A 19,920-nucleotide genomic window follows, 5' to 3' on the forward strand; every position below is an offset into this window, starting at 1 on the left:
CTCTACTGCTTCAGAGCAATGCTAGTCAGGCAGCCTGGGACAGATAGCCCAGACTCGAATACATCCATTTGTTTAGAGATGAAATCGTACCTCTAAATTGATCTATTTAATATTTGTACAGGAATGTCATAGAAATAATTACAAGGGGGCACAGCCCAAGACCCCTAATACAGAATTCGTCCCTGATGGCATCCATTGTCACACAGTACCTTAGTGCAATAACCACAAGTATTATAATTACAACCATGCCAAAATGAAGTGAGTGGGGCTCAGCAAGGTGCTCAATAGTGTTTTCATGAGATTATAGGAAATTAGGATCTTTCGATAATAGCAAGATTCTCCTACCTTTCAGCACACCAATTCTGAAGCCGGTTACCTTGGTAGAATGTGGGTATACCTGTAGCGTTGAAGGATGTGGTCATAAGGGTGTTAGAAGTCATGGACATGAGATACTGCAGAGAGGGACTCATTAGAACTTTGGTCAAGGGAACATTCTGGTTTCACAAGCATATTACAACAAAAGTCTCTTTAACTACCACAAACCTTTTTCCATTCTGTGTTCAACATATAGTGAAGTCTTTGCACAAACTAAAGCCTTTACACCAGACTAAGCTCAGGAGATCTTGTTCCTCAGTTCCAAGACTCTGCCTTAGGCTTCGTCAAAGAAACCCAAAATGTATCCAGAAGGGTAGGCCTTTTCTGGCCAGTTCTTTAGAGTACTTTTTAGGAGGAGTAAATCTGTTGGTACATGTGTTCAAAACCTGGAATGCTCACTTGAAGCGAAGTATCCTGTCTACTGATGAACAGAAAATCAAGTCTTTGCCATTTTGTAAAGTGCACTCACTGACCTTGGAAATCAGAGTCCAGAATCTGCAAAATGCAAACTTAAATCCGGAAAGTTCTTTATTAAAGGCCTGAAACTCCTTGAAGCCTGCTCTGCACCAACTGGAGCTGGTCTTTTTCTCCATAGAGAATACTTTTCCAAGTTCCTAACTTGCGCCTGATTACTCATTGACTAGTGGTTGGTCTTGGGCAGGCGTTATTTGTATATTAGAGCCCAGCCGAAGATGGGCAGTTCTTCCCAAAATCTTGCTCCATCTCCTACGAGCTACTGGTCGGTTGATCTCCTTAATCCTTTCGGATGTTCTGCTGGGCAACTTTTAACCCCACTGTAAGCGTTCACAAAATGTTTCAGGCTACAGCGCTTTCTGGAGCAACATAGTAGCCTTTGTTTTACAACCGTTGCAGGAGCTCCTGTCTTGATGTTCTGACGCCAAGACAAAATGCATAAGTGTTGTCACAATTGAGGTCTCATCCTTGCACAGAGGTGCCATCCTTGGGTGGTTGCAGTCTGAAAGGGGTAGGGTAGGGTAAGGTACAGTGATAAGTGGTGTACAGATTTAGATACAGCGTATACATCACAAAAATAAATAACGTTTTTAAAAGAAAATGCCAAAACATTGTGAGAATAATGTATGTTGAAGAGTCAGTGTTTGTTACTTCAGATACAATAGTGTTCATCGCATCCGATAACCTGCAACAATTACAAAAGAACTAACTGAGGAATCCTACATTTCAAAATGTCTTTGAATAAGTTAGTAGGGAATGATAACGAGGTAGATCATTTGGTAAATGTGTATAAATGACTAAACCACTAGTTTCATTTCCAACTCTCTAATGTTCAATTAATTTAACCTTGGCCATAAAGAGATTTTGTCGATGGTTCATAAGTTACTTGATATAGCTTCTATTTCAGTATCCAAATTGCGTTGAATACAGTCAGTGATTTCATGATGTGAATCTTACTTATTCCTCCTTTCTCCTGGGGTATAGGCTAGCAACCAGGACTCTTCAGCCATCTTTTTTGTTCTGACTCCCGGCGAAGCCCATCTCCCTGCAGTCAGCCACGAGGCTTTGACTGCAGGTGTTTCTTGGCCTTCCTCTCTTCTTTTCTTTTTTTTTTTTTTTTTGTTTTTTTAGGGTTCCAGGGGAGGGTTTGTGTGGTGGTGTTTGATGCTGACTTGCGGAGGGTGTGACTGATCCAGCACCAGCATCTTTTCATGATTTCTTCATGAGCAGGAAGTTGGGAAGTCTCCTGCCCATAGGTTGTTGGTACGATAGATGCTTGATTGCTTGTTGTATTTCTCCCTTGGTTGGTCTGCTGCAGTTGATTGACAAGTCCTTGTCAGCTGGCTGTATGTCTGGTGGAGACTGCAGCACAGGCTAGTTCAGTAGTTATTAAAAGTGCTCCACCCATCTTCACTGTTTGCTTCTCTTGCATTCATCCAGGTGTGAATCTGAATAAATGGAAAGAGTTAATTGGGACTAGCATTGTTTGTGGAATCACTCTAATTCAATGCATCAACAATTGATTACCTTATGATAAATACTTCCTTATTTACATGACCTCCCTTAAGTGACTTGTTCACTGTCATTTTGCTTTTTTTTTTTTAAATAGTTTATTGATCTGCTCATTATTGCATCATTTTTAGTAAGACAAACTTTTAACAACCAGTTTTAGCATATAACCTCCTCTTGGCTTGATTTGTTTCTATAGCTCTTCAAAACCTGAATTAGGCAATATGTAGATTTGCATTTCAGAAAGATCAACTGTGAAATTCCTCTCAGGCATTTTAACCCTTCAGCTCTCCTCTTGCCTCCTGATTAACCAAACCAAATAATATTTATCTATAAATGTAGGACTGCTTGATCTTAACCATTATAGAAAAGATGCTGAGGAATAGGGGGACTACTTCGAGATTTTGAGAACTCTTGATCCAATTAAGGTGCGATTACGTCATTTTAAGTATTTGAATGAGTCTTCAAAATACATTTGCCTAAAAGTAAAACAAGAACAAAATGCAAACATTGAAAATCTACCCGTGTTTTATTATGCATCTGTCTTCTGGGCTCTCCATCTCTAAGCTAGGAGTTGAATATCCCAGGTTGCATGTTGTATTACATTATAACAAACTCCTTCAACCTTGTATGGCATTGGTTTTTGTCCCTCATTAAATTATGGCTTAAAGCTCATTAAAATCTTGGCGGTCATATCTGTGGGTATGAAAACAAATGTCCATTCGCAAACATGCAAGACATTTGCATTTGGAGATGATTTTTAGGGCCAAATAAAAGTAGGTGTGCATTGTTTTGCAAGCTGGAATTATGTGCAGATTTGTAATCTTTATTACTGTATTTTATAACTGTATGCCTGATGGTTACCAGGTTATGCGCAGTTCATTAGGTCTGTGTTGGATACACTCTCATAACAATGGTAAAGAAAAAAGACCTGATCGCTTCATTAGGATTTTTATTTCCTTAGGTGTGTGTATATGTATATATGTCTGCATGTGTGTATATATATTCGGGTGCAAACTCATCCATAAAAGATAGTCATACCGCAATAAAAGGAAAATACACCTTAAAATATGTAATAATTTTTTTTAAAAAAAAACATTTCATGCAGCTAAAATATCTTAAGATTTTAAAACAATGCAAATTGAGAACTCTGGGGGACAAGGCTGTACACACTCACGATAAAAGAAATTTAACAATGCAGGCCGCACAAATTTAGTCCATTCTGGGGAGCCTAGATCTGCAAGCGGCCCGCAAAAACCTTATCATTGCACAGGTTGTAAAGGGGTTGGGTAACAACTGTAAGTGCAAGAGTGCCACTTTAGCTTTTTACACAATAGTACAAAATGTAACGTGTCATGCGGAGATCGCAGACACAGACTGCTTTGGTCTGCCAGGAAAAAAAAATGCCGGGGATGCTAAAAAAATGATTACGCTGGTTGAATCTGAAACGAGTGATTAGGAATCTATCATGAGCACTAGTTAGGGCCAAAAGGTATGGTTCGATACCTGGAACCGATATTAACATTACATAGGCCCTCACTGATAGTTTACTAAGCTCAGTGTTTTCACGATTAACAGTAAAACATTTATGATGTAGGTCTTTTATAATTTTGACATCCCCGAAACGTAGTGTCTTGTGCAAAGAAAATGTCTGGCCTTCCTATAGCCTGGAAAGACTCCTTTACGTATCGTATCCCTTATGTTGGCTTGTCCATATCTTTATCCAGCACACTAAAGATTTGATTGCCACTTGATCTGCCAGGTAACCAACCCCTAGCTCTTCATGCATAGACCAGACTGGTGGGCCTTAGGGGATACGCAGGATCTGGCGCAATAACTGATTTTCTTTTACCTGTGTGGGGGCACATACCCCCAGATTTCACGGCTGTATAAATCTCTGAAAAAGCCTTTAGACATACAGTTTTATGATGACCTCCGGGGCTCATGAACCCAATCTACTTGCAAAACTAGTGATGGCACACAAGCATTTATTCAGCTCACTTGGCTTCCCTTCTAGGAGGACTTCCCACTGTAATGTGTCATCAAATAATACAACCAGATAGGAAAAAGCCAGGACCTTGCCATGGGTATGGTTACCAGCTTTAAAACTTTTCATCCGGAGCCCCCAGGGACCCGCCACTAAAACATAGGACATAGTAAAATTAATATAGGTCCAGCCTGTCCATAAATGCCACAAAACCATCTATTAAAACCTGCGGACCCCGACCTGTACGGGCCATGAGCGCCGTGTTGTCGGCATAAAGTAGTCATGTTAAAGCTCTCCTGCCTACTGGAGTGCCAAAAGGGCAGCCTCGAGGCCATTAATGTAAACCGAGAATAAAAAAGGAGCATAAATACAGCCTTGGCGCAGTCCCTTTCTACAATATTTATGCAATTAAAGTGATTGTAAAGGTCTCCCTCATGGGAAAATCTCACTTCCGCCGTCGTGTGGGCATGGAGTGATATAAGTAGGTGAACAATGCATGCATCCACTCCCAAAGAGATTAATATGTCCCACAACTTAGTCCGTTAACCCAGTCAAAAGCTAATGTAAGGTCCTTAAAAGCTAAATACAGAGCGTCCGGTTGAGCCACTGTGTATTTAGATATCACATTGGTCCGTAGTTGACAAACCTTCCCGGAAGCCATATTGGACATCTGACAAAATTAATATATAATGAAAGTTCTGGCAAAGCAAGTAGGTCTTACTTGTTCCGAAGTGCATGCATTAAAGGCAATAGGTTTGTACGGGTGAATTGTTACACTGTGCTAAAGTCTGCATTCAGGTATTTTGTTTCACAGGATCTTGCAGTTTGCTGTAGCAGACAAGGCCTTTTGTTTTGGTTATTCATCTAGTGCATAATTTGAAAAAGAATAAGTGCAGGAGCTCAGTTTTTACCAGAAGCCTGCAGCTGGCACTATCCAATGTCTGGGCACTGAATACCAAGGCTGAATAGTCTTGTTCCATCAGAGGCCCCTTTAATCCACAACCTTCAAGAGTGAGATAAAAGGAGAGGGAGTCCCTCTCCTTTTATCTCACTCTTGAAGGTTCTTTTTCACTCCTGCTGTCTCCCTCAAACCACTGTTTTCAGTGTTTCCCTTCCTCCTCCTCCTGTCTCCCTATTTGCATGTTTCCTGTCCCTTGCTCTGGATCAAAGTCTGTAGAGGGAAAGTAAGCCCTGGTCCCCAATAATAAGTGCCGATAGGCCCTGCCTGTAACCACAAGTTCAAATTAAGCTCTGGACCCACCCTAACAAATCATGGGTGAGAGAAGATTTGCCTTGTGGTAATCCTTAATTGGCTCTATTAGCAGGCATTTTATATTGTTTTGACAACTGTCTTTTTTGACATATTTGTATTTTTGTTACAATATTCCTAATGCTTGCCTTGTTTGAACACTTATGACCAACACACTACGTCTGAGTTGGTTATGGTGACAAGCAAATGATGGTTACAGGCCTGGTTGTTTATGATGAAAGGTTATGATAAAGGCGGTAGACATGACTGATTGTAAAAAGCATATGCTAAAGACAATAGGCCATTACATGTGGATTGTTGGTACTCTGCATTAAAACCTACTGATAGATGTTTTTTTACAAGGAATTTAAAATATTGCTATTGTAGACAAGGGTTTTGGTGCTGGATGCCCTCTATGGCATTTTGCTTTGGCTGCTGTGGGTTTGTATACTTTTGTATTTTTTGTGAATTTAGGCATTTAAAGGGTATATTTTTATTTTTCTGCATTAAAGCCTACAGGTAAGTGTTTTGTTACATAAAAATCTCATATTCGACACAGACGTGATCACACGATGCTCACTGTATTCAGTGCATATGGAAGATGTTCCTTTGTATGGAAAAAAAAAAGATGGTGGCAAATTTATACGGGAGAGATGATTTCACGTATAGTAACAGTTACATGTGTAAAACGGTAAAGTGGAACTGCAGCACAAGTTGTTCTTCACGATTATGCTGTATTGAGAAACTTAACAGGCTATAGGTCCTTTCCTGCCTTCGGTTTGCAGACCTCTCTGATTAATGTTAATTTACTCAAACTTGAGACCACCATCCCCGCCCCTTCCCATTGTACTCCACGTTCATTGCTTTGGAACAAGGTGTACTAATTCCCTAGTTTCTACTGTAAAATGGCATCTTGTATCTATATACTAAAGCAGCATATAGAAGTTATCTGTGTCGTAGCCTTGGTTCAAGGTTCAGTCTTGTTTGTCTCCACATAGTTCTGTTTTAGCTAATGTGATAAACCCACGACCTGTATGCTATCCCAGCCTCCAAATCAATGAAAGTTTATTATATTTGGTGAAAGTTCAATACAGCAGCGAAAAATGTTTTTCTAGTTGGCAAACCATTAACTTTATTTAGTTCTTTTTCCTGTAAGTTACCCAAGGACCCGTTGGTGATTTTCACTGTTATATCTAGGCTTTCACATTTATAGTGGATGTTTTCTTGTCTGTCGAGTCCTTCTTCTGTAACCCTTAGATGGCATGTGTTACCACATGATTACAAATTGCAGCACCAAACTGATTACGAAATAAATCAAAATGAGTGGCTTCGCTCTGTTGGTAAAACCATAGTGAACTTAATTTAGTAGTTGTTCAGTCATGGTTTATTACCGTCTCTTACGCATATGTTTATTTATCTGTGTTGGTCGTAGAGTTTTTAGTTTTTACCAAATGTGGTCTTAGTTCAATTGAACCTACATTTCCATTAGGAGCATATTTAGCAGCATGGTCATCATTTTTCCTGTGAGATTCAACCTACTTTTCAAAGTTTTATATGAAGGACCCTTCCTGTTTACTGTGATGTATTGTCATTTCATTTATATAACACTTACCACGCTTGATGAGTGCATCAGAACACAAAGCATCTCAAGGTCCATCCTTTTGACAAGGCAAAATGCCAGAGTATCATATGTCTTCTGTTTGCTTGCTCTAGGTTCTAGAAGATCTTCTTGATCAGAGTGGGCTGATCTTGAAGGTTGGTTATCTTGAACTTATTATTGTGCTTCTAAGCATTTTTGTTGAACAGAATTCTGGTATTTATGGGGTATCGGGGACCTTTCTTAGGTATGGTGCTTCCTTGGCTTGAAAATGAGTCACATTGAAGCATTTTGAGTCTTATTAGATTCCCATGAGTTTCTGCAGTCCGGGCATGAGTTAACTAGACCTCCTATGCCATATGGTGTTTTTGTGGAAGAATAAAGGGGGGAGCGTTTGTGGCCTTTCATTTGATACATTTCGTAGTGTTATGTGTACTACTGTTCCTATTTGGGTATTGACGGTGAGGTTTATGTTTCATGCAGGGGCCTCTTGGCTTAATATTATTTTTGTCTCTGAGAAATTAATTTGCTCTACACCCTGTTCTCACACATCTAAGTTGGTGGGGTTAGGACTTGTCTATCCGCTTTAGTTTTAGAGTTTGATACTGTTTTGGCTCATTCAGAGCTCTGTTGTATTTAAGCCTTTGGAAGTTTTTTTAACTCTTCCCTATTGTCCTGTGAGAAGTATGTATATTTGCATCGCCATATGCAAGAAAGTGGAGATCATGCAATTTGAAGAGATCCCGAGACATTTACTGGAAATGTTAATAAATAGGTGCCTTTGGCGACCTTTGGAGGATCCCGACGTGTGGACATTTCCCATTTGAGGAACTTATCTAAAATGTACGCAACTGACAGGATGTGAAGGATGAGAATATTGTAGTGTACGATATCGAAGGTGTTTGAGAGACCGAGTATGATGAGCATGGTGCTTGAGAACAGGTGTGCTGCATCTAACAAGTTACCCCAGGTATTGAAATTGGGTTGGTTTTGTGCCTTCGATTTTATCCACTCTTAAGTGTGCTCTAGTGTTGTACCCTGAGTATTTATTCTGGGATTTTATCATTCCAGGGGGCCAGCAGTGTGGTAGTACTTGTAACTTGATCGAACAATGTTTCCTCAGGACACAGTTGATCTGTACGTGCTTCAGGTTGTTGGGACTTCATTATATTGGAGGGAGCTTTTAATAGAAGCAGGAACTTGAAAGGCCTTGTTCTTCACGTGCACTACTTTCCCATCTTTTTTCCGAGGCCTTCGAGAGTCAGTCTTGTCAGGAAAAGATTCCTTGTGAACTGCTTTAGTGAAGGCTAAGATGTTGGACTTTCAACTGTGAGTGTCGCTGTAAACTTAGTGAGAATTATAGTTGACCTGATCTTTATTCTCTGAAGGGACAGCCTGGGGTGTTATAGATCCTGCGTTTATGGGACTGCTACTGGGATTTCTGTTTTGAGGGTGTGGGGTGTATGCATTGTGTCTGTGGTATCAAGAACTGTTGCCGGGAGTCATTTATTTTGTGCTAAAGATAGCTTGTGGAATGTGGTTCTTGTGTGTCTGAGAATTAATGGTGTGAAAGGGGTGGGCAGCGCATATGTTCAAAGGATGCCTTGCACAAGTTTTCTGAATATCTGTGAACCACAGTGTAAGAAATTGGATTATTAATCGGGGTGTGTGAATACCCACCACAGGGAATAATTACAACTCTGTTTGGGTCAGCCCTCGATTTTACTAAATTAACCTGAGCTCAACCCCATGTTCGCTCTGGCACAGAGCAAACAGGCTTAGCTTGGGGGCAATATGTAAATTAGTTATGCAGTACCAAAGCAGTAATAAAGTCAAATTACAAAGCAATACAAATTCCTAACAAATTAGTAAAAGAGTAGAAATTCAATTACAAAACTTATACCGAAATGACAAAAATCCAATAAGCTAATCCAGAGAAATGAATGTTTTATATTCTAAGCAGAAATAGCTCCACAAAGAGCCAATGATAATTAATGGTCGCAGTAGACCGGGACATAGACCACAGTTTGAGGCAGACCATGATGGAGCACGGTTGGATACACCAACCAGGTTAGTCCTAGGAAAATATGTAATCTTCTAACTTGGTCCTTTAATTCCCAATCCACCAGAGAAATACACTTAACTACCCCCCCCCCCCCCCCCCCCTTCCAAGACCTCAGGGCAGGCACTTTCAGACTCATATGGTGTCAGGCAGAGGCCAACGGCAAGGTCCAGTCCAGGTTCTATTGCTACTGGTGAGTTGGCAGTTGCAGGACAAGACTCTTGTGGCATAGCTGTTTGAACAGGAGGTCAGCCTTATTATCCACAAGTCCACTTCTTTGTCCTGGGTAAAAGGGAGAGCAGGTCCAGTCCTTCAGGGCTCCTCTCAGGTCACAGACAGCATGTCCAGTTCTCCTTTGTTCTTCTTCAGGTGAAGAAAGTGTTCTGAAAGTGCCACATTTATGCCTGGCACTAGCGCTTGGCAAACACAAGGAGATGATGGACGGAGCGCTGAAACTTTTCAGACACTGACTGCGAGTCACAGATATGGGTTGAATCCATTACCGTTCCTTAGCTCACTTCGCCACCTTAGTTCAGACCCAGCTATATGCTAATCAGTCTTGACCCTGTGCCTCATGGAACAGTCCAGACTGAACTGCCAGGCCAGGTCTTTCCTGAACCGGAAAAGAGCATCCTGGGACCGGTTTCTGGGTAACACCCTTCATCAGCTGAGCTAGCTTGAATCCAGTGACAAAGTGAGCAAGGGACCCACGTCTGGCATACCCTACCAATCTAGGGCGAACAAAGCAAACGCAAGGAGATGGACGGAGCGCTGAAACTTTTCAGACACTCACCCCCAGTCACAGATTTGGGTTCAATCCATCATTCTTTAGCTCACTTCACCACCTCAGTTCAGACCCAGCTATATGCAAATCAGTTTTGACCGTGTGCCTCATGGGAACAGTCCAGACTGAACTGCCAAGCATTGCACTAGCGCATGGGTTGGAATGACCCCTGTACATGCCCTATTCATTGGGGGGGGGTAAAGGTTCCCAGGGTCAACCCTACCCACTTTGGACATTTCAAAGACTGCAAAAGTCATAGCCACGCTAAGCTTGAGCTCAGAGCAGGGAAGGGTGTGTGTAAAGTGTACTATGGTAATCCTAGTGACCTCACTCATTTAACACACAAATCCAGTTTGGGTCAGCCACGCTCTAGCCACAATAGACCCAGAGACAGAAGTTTGGTAGGACAAAAGCAGGATTCTTCAGCAGCCAGACAGTGGATACCCATGAATTGTCTTGGCATCCTGTCTCTCCCTTTGAAGTGTTACATGTGGCTCAACAGATATCTCAAGCAATATTCAACAATGTGCTGTCAAAATGAGGCCCACTGCCCCAACCTCAATATTCTGCTAAGCTCAGAGGAGTTTTCTCTGCCCATTCAGGTCAACCTATTGTTTGCTCCTGGGATGCATTTCACACCTATTCAAAGTCTAATCACTGGATGGGAGCTGACAGAGTGTATACTAATTAGCTTTCTGATATTTCTTGCAGGTACAGGGTAACATTCTAACAGTTACTTTTCCTTGCTATTTTAAAATGATATAACGTCATTATTGAATTGGAGTTTTAATAACTATAAAAAATAGTTGTATATTGTTCTAGCTAGTCACATTCCCGAGATACAGTATTAGAATTTTAATCAGTACTCTGGTTTTAGACTGGGACTGCTATGCCTGCCCCAATGAAAAATAGCTTTTGTGTGTTAGTCACTGCAAGAATATGTTAACATACATTTTCTACTTGTCCTACTTTCAAATACCATGCACACTGCATGTGGGATACTAGGCCTTTACAATAGGGTGACTTATTCATATTTTTTAAAAGAGGTTTATATATATATAGGATGTATTTTGACAAGTCAAATCAGTTTTTACTCTTCTACAATGGGCCTGAATCCATGTTTGCCTTGCCAGTGTAGTGGATGGCATGGCATAGCACTGCACTAGTGGCATTCAACTTCCAGGCTCTGGGTACGCTTTGTACCATATTCTAAGGACTTATAGGCCAGTTAAATATATCCATTAGGAATATGTCAATTTGACCATGTTTAAAGGGGGGGGGTGGGAGGGGGGGGGCAGGCCTTTTTACCACTGGTTAGCAGGGTTAAAATGCACAGCATCTCAAAGGCAGCCAACATATAGGGTCCAACAAAAGAAGAACCATCTTGGAAGACCTTGCAGGAAAGGTAACTTCTTACCCATGATTATGGGCATAGTTTCTTTTTCTTTTCACCTTCCTGTATGGGCACTACAGCCTGAGTGATACGTTTGACAAGGTATTTGGTGATCTAGGTGAATTGAGAATGAGGTTGACAGACAAGCTTTGTTTTGAAAATGAACTTTTGTTAGATCCAAAAATAGGGGCTTGCTTTAAGTTTTGCCAGTCGCCTGATGCTGAAAGTCTAGCTTTGTGGTTGGAGGATATGAAATAGGTTGCTGTGAATTTATACATTTTAAATTCATTGGTGGATAGTGTCATGACAGGTGTCTTAAGTGTGGATTCTCTCTTACTTCTGGAATTTTAAGGAGGTTGGGATTGAGTAATCTTCGAGATTAAGGTCGCCACTGACCTGTAGGTAAAGAAATTCTTTAACTAGGGTATGTGGTTAGTACGCGGTTATCATTAATATTTCGTTGTGGTTGTACATGCTTTGTAGGTATTGCTGGTGGAGTCTTTGATAAAGTGGGTGTATTTCTTGTGTCATAAGTACACCTCTTCCCCATTCTACTTTTCACAGTTGGGTGAGAGTGTAGGCAGGGGGCTCTGTTCTCTCTTATTGGGCATAGCTGTCTGTGTACCAGGTCTCTTAGTAGAAGATGGACTATCTAAAATTAAGTCGTGGACATAAGGACACGTTTCATGCCAAACTGGTAGAGCAAGCCACTGAGCTGCTGCAAAACCTACACTTAAAATTCCTAGTAACCAGTGAACATTATATCGGTGGTGTGGTAACCCAGTTTTTAACCAGAACGAGCAGGCACACCGACTTTTTTTTTTTTTTTTTTTTTTTAAATTTGTTCTGAGTACGAATTCACAAGTTTTTAATTTCTCTTACAGTACCCACACACTTGACTCTCATCTACACTCCACGGCCCTACACCCGCACTTCACCTTACGGCTTGGCAACAAAAGCTCTCCGACAGAGCCCCTCATAGGGTGCCCATCGGGCATTGCAGCACTGGCCTGATGATGAGCAAGCCCCATGATGAAGCATGGCACCTTGCCAGGTGTGTGAGGGCCATAGTTCCAAAAGTGGGAGACTCTCCCTCTTACTTTTGCACATATAGCTATACCGATCAATCCTCTACACCTATCACTTTCACCAGGAACTGCATACATTTTTTGCATTGATATATCCTAGGGACTTGTATGCTGGACCTATAAGCGCCCCCCAGACCCCTTCCTTTTGCTTTGATAATACGTTTCATTGCACAACAGCCTTTTGATGCCCACAAACATTAAGCTGTAAAAGGCGGCAGAAACCATATTCCCACCTGCTCCCCCTAAAGTCTGATGCATGTTTAAACTGTCTGAATAGACTGCCGGTAATATCGGTAGGTGTGTCAACTAAAATATATTTTATACACAAATTCCACGCCGCGGCCACAGTAACTGTTGGTCACAAAAAATAGCCATGCCGATACAACTGCTTGCAATAGAAGTCAAAAGTAATCGTTGGACATGATTTGCGTGGATTTTTGTTGTGAAACTTGAAAGTCCAGTACTGACGAACAGCTAGTGATGTAAAGCAAGTGAAGAAACTACCCGGAGACCCGCTGAAAGTATATGCTCAGAATCTTACCTGGAATCCTTAGTCGTGCAACCAGCCCTTATTTTCCATATGTTAATTAATTGTAGCTCGTATGTGTTTAACTAAATGAGATAAAATTACAAATATGTCAATGTATTAAAAAAAAATCCATACTGTTCTTAGGGCAGACCGCATCGATTTTCCCACCAACCATAAATTAATCGTATTTCCTGTATATTACTGGAATTTCAAGAATGTTGCTGAAGTTTTCTACGTACCACTTGTATTTCTATGCCGGTTACGAGCCGACACGCTAGCCGTTGTGTTAAACAACTTTGGAAGTAAAACCGATTGAGTGTGTGGCGGGCTTACTTAGGGGCTAATCCCGGAGGAATGAGGGCAAACCAAAAAAACTGGAATTTTGCTTAGAACGTCTATTTTGCAGGCTGCGGTGTGTTCACCGAGTCGGAATAATATTACTTTGTACCCCGCCTGATTCTAGTTTTACCTTGTTATTTTGCCTAGTTCTTAAGTTGTTGATTTTTTCCTCATTTCACGTAGGTTACGCACTACAGACAGTATCCTCCCAATACAACCAAAGTGTACTCCTACTTTGAGTGTCGAGAGAAAAAGACCGAAAACGCCAAGATAAAAAAAGTGAAGTATGAGGAAACTGTCTTCTACGGCTTGCAGTATATTCTTAAAAAGTACTTAAAAGGTATTCAGTATGAGTGGTGCGACAGTCGGTTTTGAATTGTGAAAGCAAACGCGCATGCTGTCGTTGTTTTCCTCTGTAATGTAAACTTGACCTGGTTTAGATGGACATGGGAGACATAATTCTTCCGAGAGCGTCCGCTTCTGCCTTCCCTAACTTGTTTTTAACACATATATCTGAAAGTCATGCATGTTCCCACTGCGGTTTTGTCTGCATGTTTATTGTTATAGGAGTCCTCACAATTATTTATTTTTAGGTCAGGCCTAGAGATCACAGCAGCTGTTGCCAGCCTCATGTTTTTCAAAAAGTTAATTATAAAATCAAATGTATATGCATGTACTTAAAGGGACTTTTGATCTGCTCACTTCACTCACTAGTCTGCAAAAGTGTCATTCACGCTTTGCTTTCGCCCACCACACTATTTGTAGACGTCAACTGTTGGCCCTCTTCACTGTGAGAGTACATTTTTCACTTGCACATACATGTGCAGAGCTTCTTAACAAGTAGTCCTCTTCACTGCCAGGGCTGGTAGACCAATCTCTGCTTTCATTGCATGTTTTTTAATATTTGGTTTTTTTTTTGTTGGCAATCGTGCATGCCCACATTTAGATGGCACAAATTTATCTTTTATTTCTTTTGTTTATTGCACATGCTAGCAAGAAAACAACCCTATTGGCTTTGAAAATGACTGTTTTGTCTCTGAAGTGTACTGTTGGCACAGTACTGGAACAGAATTGCAGATCACTTGCATGCATCAAAGAAGGACTGTAAAGTGGGACAGTCTAATATAAAAAAGCAATGATAAACCTCATGAATCTTTTCACTGTTATTCGTAACTTCCTTATCTTTTCCACTTTCATCCGAGCCCCCCCCTCCTCCTTTACAAGGTTCCATATAATCCTGCTTATCCGTAGCACTATGATGAAACTGCTCCCCTGTGGACCACTTGAGGCTGTGCCACCCCTCCATCCCCTAGCGATCTCTTCGAATGAGGTCCCATAAATAACACTTGGTCGTTTTCTCAGTGTTTGAATTGCCCTTTATCTTTAAATTGCATGGCATAGCCCATGAAGTCTAAAATGCATTTAGGGTATAATTTGTTTTGACGAAAATTGTCTGCATAGATTGGGAAATCTGCTTCGTCCTGGCCTTTTTTCCCCTAACCTATTCCCATGTTTTTCCGCCAATGAACTCCATAGCCTGCTATTGTCCTGGGGGTGCTCCACATTCTATAATAGTGTCATTCACCAGATGTGACGCGTGCTGCTGTCAGGTTGGAGGTGAACCCATTCAGTGACACCCTCTCACCTACCCCCTCCCCCACCCCCCCAAGTGAGGGTGGCTACACCCCTTCGTCCCAGGCTGCTATGAGATGAGTTGATAACAGCGATTATAGTTGAGAAATTTGGGATTTTTGTCTGTACTCTTTTAATGTGTGTGGGGGAAAAGGCTGACTGGCTGCTCTCCCTGGAAAATGTCAGCCCAGTCGCCCATAATTTGGCTTCTTTGCCCAACTGCGTGCGCTGTAGTGTGTTTATGTACATAACTGGAAAATGAAACCAGGATGTCCATTTGGGACACTGCATGGCTGCTCAATATGGTGGTCTTCTTTTGTGCTGACCTTCCCCATAGTAGACATGACAGCGTGCATGTCTTGAAGTCTGAGAATTACCCCCGCATCCCTCCTTCCTAAAATTTGTTTGTCGTGAGTCTGGATTTACTGCCCTTTTTTCCTAGTTCAGAGTAAGTTTGTTGCATTATTAAAACACCTGCCTCGTCCTTCCCCCTACCAGTCTTGCAATGGTGGCCTTCTGTGCAACACAGTCGAAAGCCATTATACCTCTGACTGGTCTGAACTGAGACTACCTAACCAGGTTCACCAACCAAACTAAGGGCAAATGATACAAGCTTAGCTGCTTCTTTGTGCTTTTATCGGTTCAAGTTTCCTTCCCAAAATTTTATAAATGTATGCCCCTAAATCCAATCACTCATAGGTCATTTGGACACTGTAGGTACGCAAGGTGACATAATCGGAATTCTTGCAGTCCAGTCCGACACCCACCTCCTCTGGTGTTTAAAACCCACAGCACTTGTGCCTCATTCATTTTAAGCTGGAAAGAAATGTATGGCCCAGTCCCCTTAGGACATATAGACTGGTTTAGTTTACCATTTTTGCAGTTTCCATACAGAAGTATGAGGGATTGGCCTTTTTTGAGCTTGTATTGATATTGAACACCTTAGCAATTGGCTGGATCTCAACCCATGGTTCCATTAGACAGAATAGTGCCCCGTGATATTTTCTGTGGTTTGCAAGTGTTTGCTCAAGCATGTCGTGACCTGTATAGCCTGGAGTGTCATTCGAAGAGAGATACTGAAAGATGTCAGCTGTGGCTTGTGATCTCATGCAGTGGGCGGAAGGCAGACTAGACTGCTCCTTTTGGGGCTTATTTATGTATTTGCTCCCACTTTCTGTAATAGCTCAGGTCAGAACCATGGAAACGCTATCCCGAGGTAGCCTCAATAGTGTCAAAGTGTTTCTCAAGCTCGTGACATTTTCTGTTCTTTGTTGCAGTTTTGAAGATTCTTTCCACAAATTTCAGATAAATGGTAAACCATCACCATTTAAAATTTCGCATTCTGTCGATGTGGTGCAAAATATGTTGCTTTACTTAGAACACAGCCTGCTTTACTGCTCAACGTCTATGCACCTAACAGTATGACTACTCATTTGGAAGAGCCCAGAGTCTCCAAAGCCTTCTGAACCCAGGCAAATTCATCAATGACTTTTATCCACTTCCACATACCCTTATAGTGCGATCAAAAGCCCTAAATTCGTCAGTCTGATCAGACACCATCTAGAAGCCTCCTTCATCCATCATGGATTTAAACACGCACTGTGACCATTCTCAGTGTCTACTCATGTACCATTGTCTAAAAACCCAATGTGAACCGCATTCTGTTAATACTGACCCCATATGTGCTGTATCCTTTCAGGAATACATTGGCTAAACTGAATTCTTGTTTTTATTTCAGGGAGGGTGGTGACTAAGGAGAAGATTCAAGAGGCCAAAGAGGTGTACAGAGAGCACTTTCAGTATGACGTATTTAATGAAAAGGGATGGAATTATATCCTTGAGGTATACCCGCCACTCGGGCTGTGATCTAATATTTCTAATACCGACAGATTCCACTGTGCAGTCTGCACAAATGCAATGTTTATGCACTAATGTGTTTTTAACCTGAGCTAGTGTTGCCGAAAGGCAGCTGGTTTTAAACGAAGACCACAAAATAAGTTTGTTCAAAAGGAGTATCAAGTTGTGTTTTGAAGGTGCAGGCCTTGCTTCTTATGCGGTAATACTTGTTCATTTCTGTTGCAATAATCTCTTATTGTTGTGATGTCTGTTCAACAGATTGGAAACAGTCAGATCTTTGAAACTCTGAGGATTCGGTTTACTCACTTAAGAACCACTTGCCCAACACCACAATAATAATTGTTTAGTTGATCTGCAAGTACAGATCATCTCATTTGTATCCAGTATTGAGAATGGGCAGTGCTCTGAATGTAATCGGAGAGGGAGTTGGGCTTACATCGTACATAAACGAAAGGGAGACCGGTTATTTGCAATTAAATCTTCTTAAAAAGGGTCATAGTAGTAAGTTGGTCGTATACATGTGAAGAGATAAAAAAAAAAAAATACGCTTTAGATTTGGCAGTGCCATCATTGAGTGCAAGTGTAACTCTACTAGGAAATTTAGAAACTAACTTTCAGCTTTAAAGCAGCATAACAGTGTCACCTTCCTATAGCTTCAGAAAGATCTGTATACAGAGATTCTGTGCCAGGAGCAGATCATTATGATTTGCACAAACGCTGAGCAATTTGCACATACCCTTTACTATTTTCCTCAACATGTATTTTAGTCATTTTACCAAGAGGAGCACAAACAAAACCTAGCAATTTCTTAGGAAAAACCTGAGTGTTTTTTGGCAAGGGCGACCCTGTAGCTTTTGAAGGAGCCTGTTGGTAAGGCAGCTTGAGAGTCCAGGGAGAAAGCGAGACTTTGATACCAGCGAAATTGCATGATGTACTGTAAAGCGCATGCTATTTGAAGGAGCAGGAAATACTAGATGACTTTTGCTTACAGCATGGTGTCCTCTCCTTTACCAACTACCTGTATCATAAAGGATGGAAGCCTAAACAAAACTAGTTGAATTTAAATCTGAATGTTGGGATGCCTTCTGGATGGTTGGCCACATGCACTAATAAAACGCACATATATGTTTTAAAATAGAACAATTTCACAAAAGCATTAATCGCATCACTTCACATAATTAAAATGGCGAGCTTTCTCTTACCATTAAATGTATATATTTTGTTTTTAAAACCCTCACTTGGCCATCCAAGATCATTCAACTTCACAAGTGATTGTAATTATCTGGCATTGAACAGTGTTTTACCAGTAGTGTTGTACAGGTATGTTGGATTGAATGTTTCTAAAAAGGAACTACAATTGTGCTATATCAAGTAACCAGAAAAATCAGTCTAGGCTTATGTTTCTGTAGAGGGTGAGGAGAAAGGGAATATATATGCGTTAAGATGAGATACAAAAAGTCCCTTAAACTACCAGGTATCTTCCTGGCACGCATATCTTAGAAGAGGAAGATGTAAACCATGGTAGTGAATTATACACCCAGGATGCCACTTGCAGTAAACACAAATTCCAACAAAATCAAACAAGCAAAGCAGAGAGTGACAATAAATGTCCTAATTCCAGGAGCAGACATGACTGCAGAAAGCAGGTATGGCCAAGAAGATTTAACCATTTGGACGCGCCCTTTGCATGCCAGTGACACAAACCTGGAAACCAAATGTTGCCTCTTTCTCAGAGCAGAAATAAGGATGCAAAACATCTCTGTTGAAGATATCGGCCTTCTCTAGTTAACATCACCTCTGCAGGACTTTAATATTTGTCAGTTCCGTTTTAAGGAATTTAATTATTATATGGGGTGGGTGACTATCCACCTCAAGTAGTGATCGTAACACTTGTCATGGTGTGAACCCTCTAAGTCACTAAATTAATCTGAGCTCCCCATGATAGCTAGGCACTGATCAGACAGGCTTATCTTGGGAAATGTGCAAAGTTTTTATACAGTATCAAATTGTAATAAAGTCAAAAAGCAAAACAATACAATTTTAAACAGGGAAGAGAAGACTAGAGATTATCTCCGGGATCTTATTTGGGGAATCCCTTTTAGGACAAAATCCCTCACCTACCATAGGTGGCATGCTTCATCATCTGGGATTTTCCTCTTGGTGGGAACACCTAGTCTCACCAAGTATGTACAACTCCATCTCTGAGAGGAAGGAGCTCCGGGATGTTTTATTCCCACTCTGTTGGGATATACTAAATCCTGCAGACGAGAAGAAAACTGGTTGGGTTGAGGGGGCAGTGCAACAAAAAAAAAACTGTGTGAGTAGTGATGTTAAAACTAGCTAACAAGAGCGACAAAGCTTCCTTTATTGACCCGTTCTCGGTGCCAGGATTAAAAACTGCGCACCTGCAGTATGGATTTATAACTGCACGTGTCAGACGAAAAAACGTCTACATATTTCAGCCTTGAAGACCCAAGAAGGTGTCACGGCTTTCGTCAGGACCTAGATCTGCCACTGCGAAATAGCACGCGATTAGTGATGAAAATAATAATAAGGAAATTTAAATACAACACCAGTGATCTTACTGATTTGTGTGCCCGATATACTGGTCGTACCTGTAGAGAAAAACAAGCAACAAGAGAAATCAAATAAGTGACTCTAAACAGGTTTGTAAATACATGTGGGATACTGTTTTCAACCCAGGTTTTACTGCATTTGACACTTCTAATGACTATAAGAGTTGCTTACCCGTAGTGTAAGGATAAGAAGCCTCCCCTTAACCTGGCAACAGCTCAGGGAAGGGGCACCGCTCTGGAAAAAAAAGGATGCTGGGTGTGTCAAACTTATCAAGAGTTAATTTGACACAGCTCCTTAAGGACATAATTTGAAGAAAACTGATCACGTAAAGACCAAGTGCACAAACGTGCTTATGAGCCAGGTGTTTAAGAATAGTCAAGGATTAAAAAGGTAAGTCGTGTAGCCACCATCGGGTAAGTTGGACATGGTCTGGGCTGGATGTTGTAGGTAGCGGCAAGAAGTAAATCA

General features: G+C 41.2%; 1 protein-coding gene across 1 annotated transcript in view; it reads left to right on the plus strand.

Moving 5' to 3' along the window:
• Nucleotides 1-19,920, plus strand: part of NAMPT (nicotinamide phosphoribosyltransferase) — a 293,185-nt gene that overhangs the window by 71,204 nt on the left and 202,061 nt on the right. Inside the window, exons 2-3 of the mRNA XM_085654138.1 lie at nt 13,570-13,726; nt 16,757-16,860. Coding sequence (XP_085510264.1) covers nt 13,570-13,726; nt 16,757-16,860 — 261 coding nt within the window. The remainder of the gene's footprint in view (nt 1-13,569; nt 13,727-16,756; nt 16,861-19,920) is intronic.

This window comes from Triturus cristatus, chromosome 4_1 (genome assembly GCF_964204655.1).
Source record: "Triturus cristatus chromosome 4_1, aTriCri1.1, whole genome shotgun sequence".
Classification (NCBI taxonomy): Eukaryota; Metazoa; Chordata; class Amphibia; order Caudata; family Salamandridae; genus Triturus; species Triturus cristatus.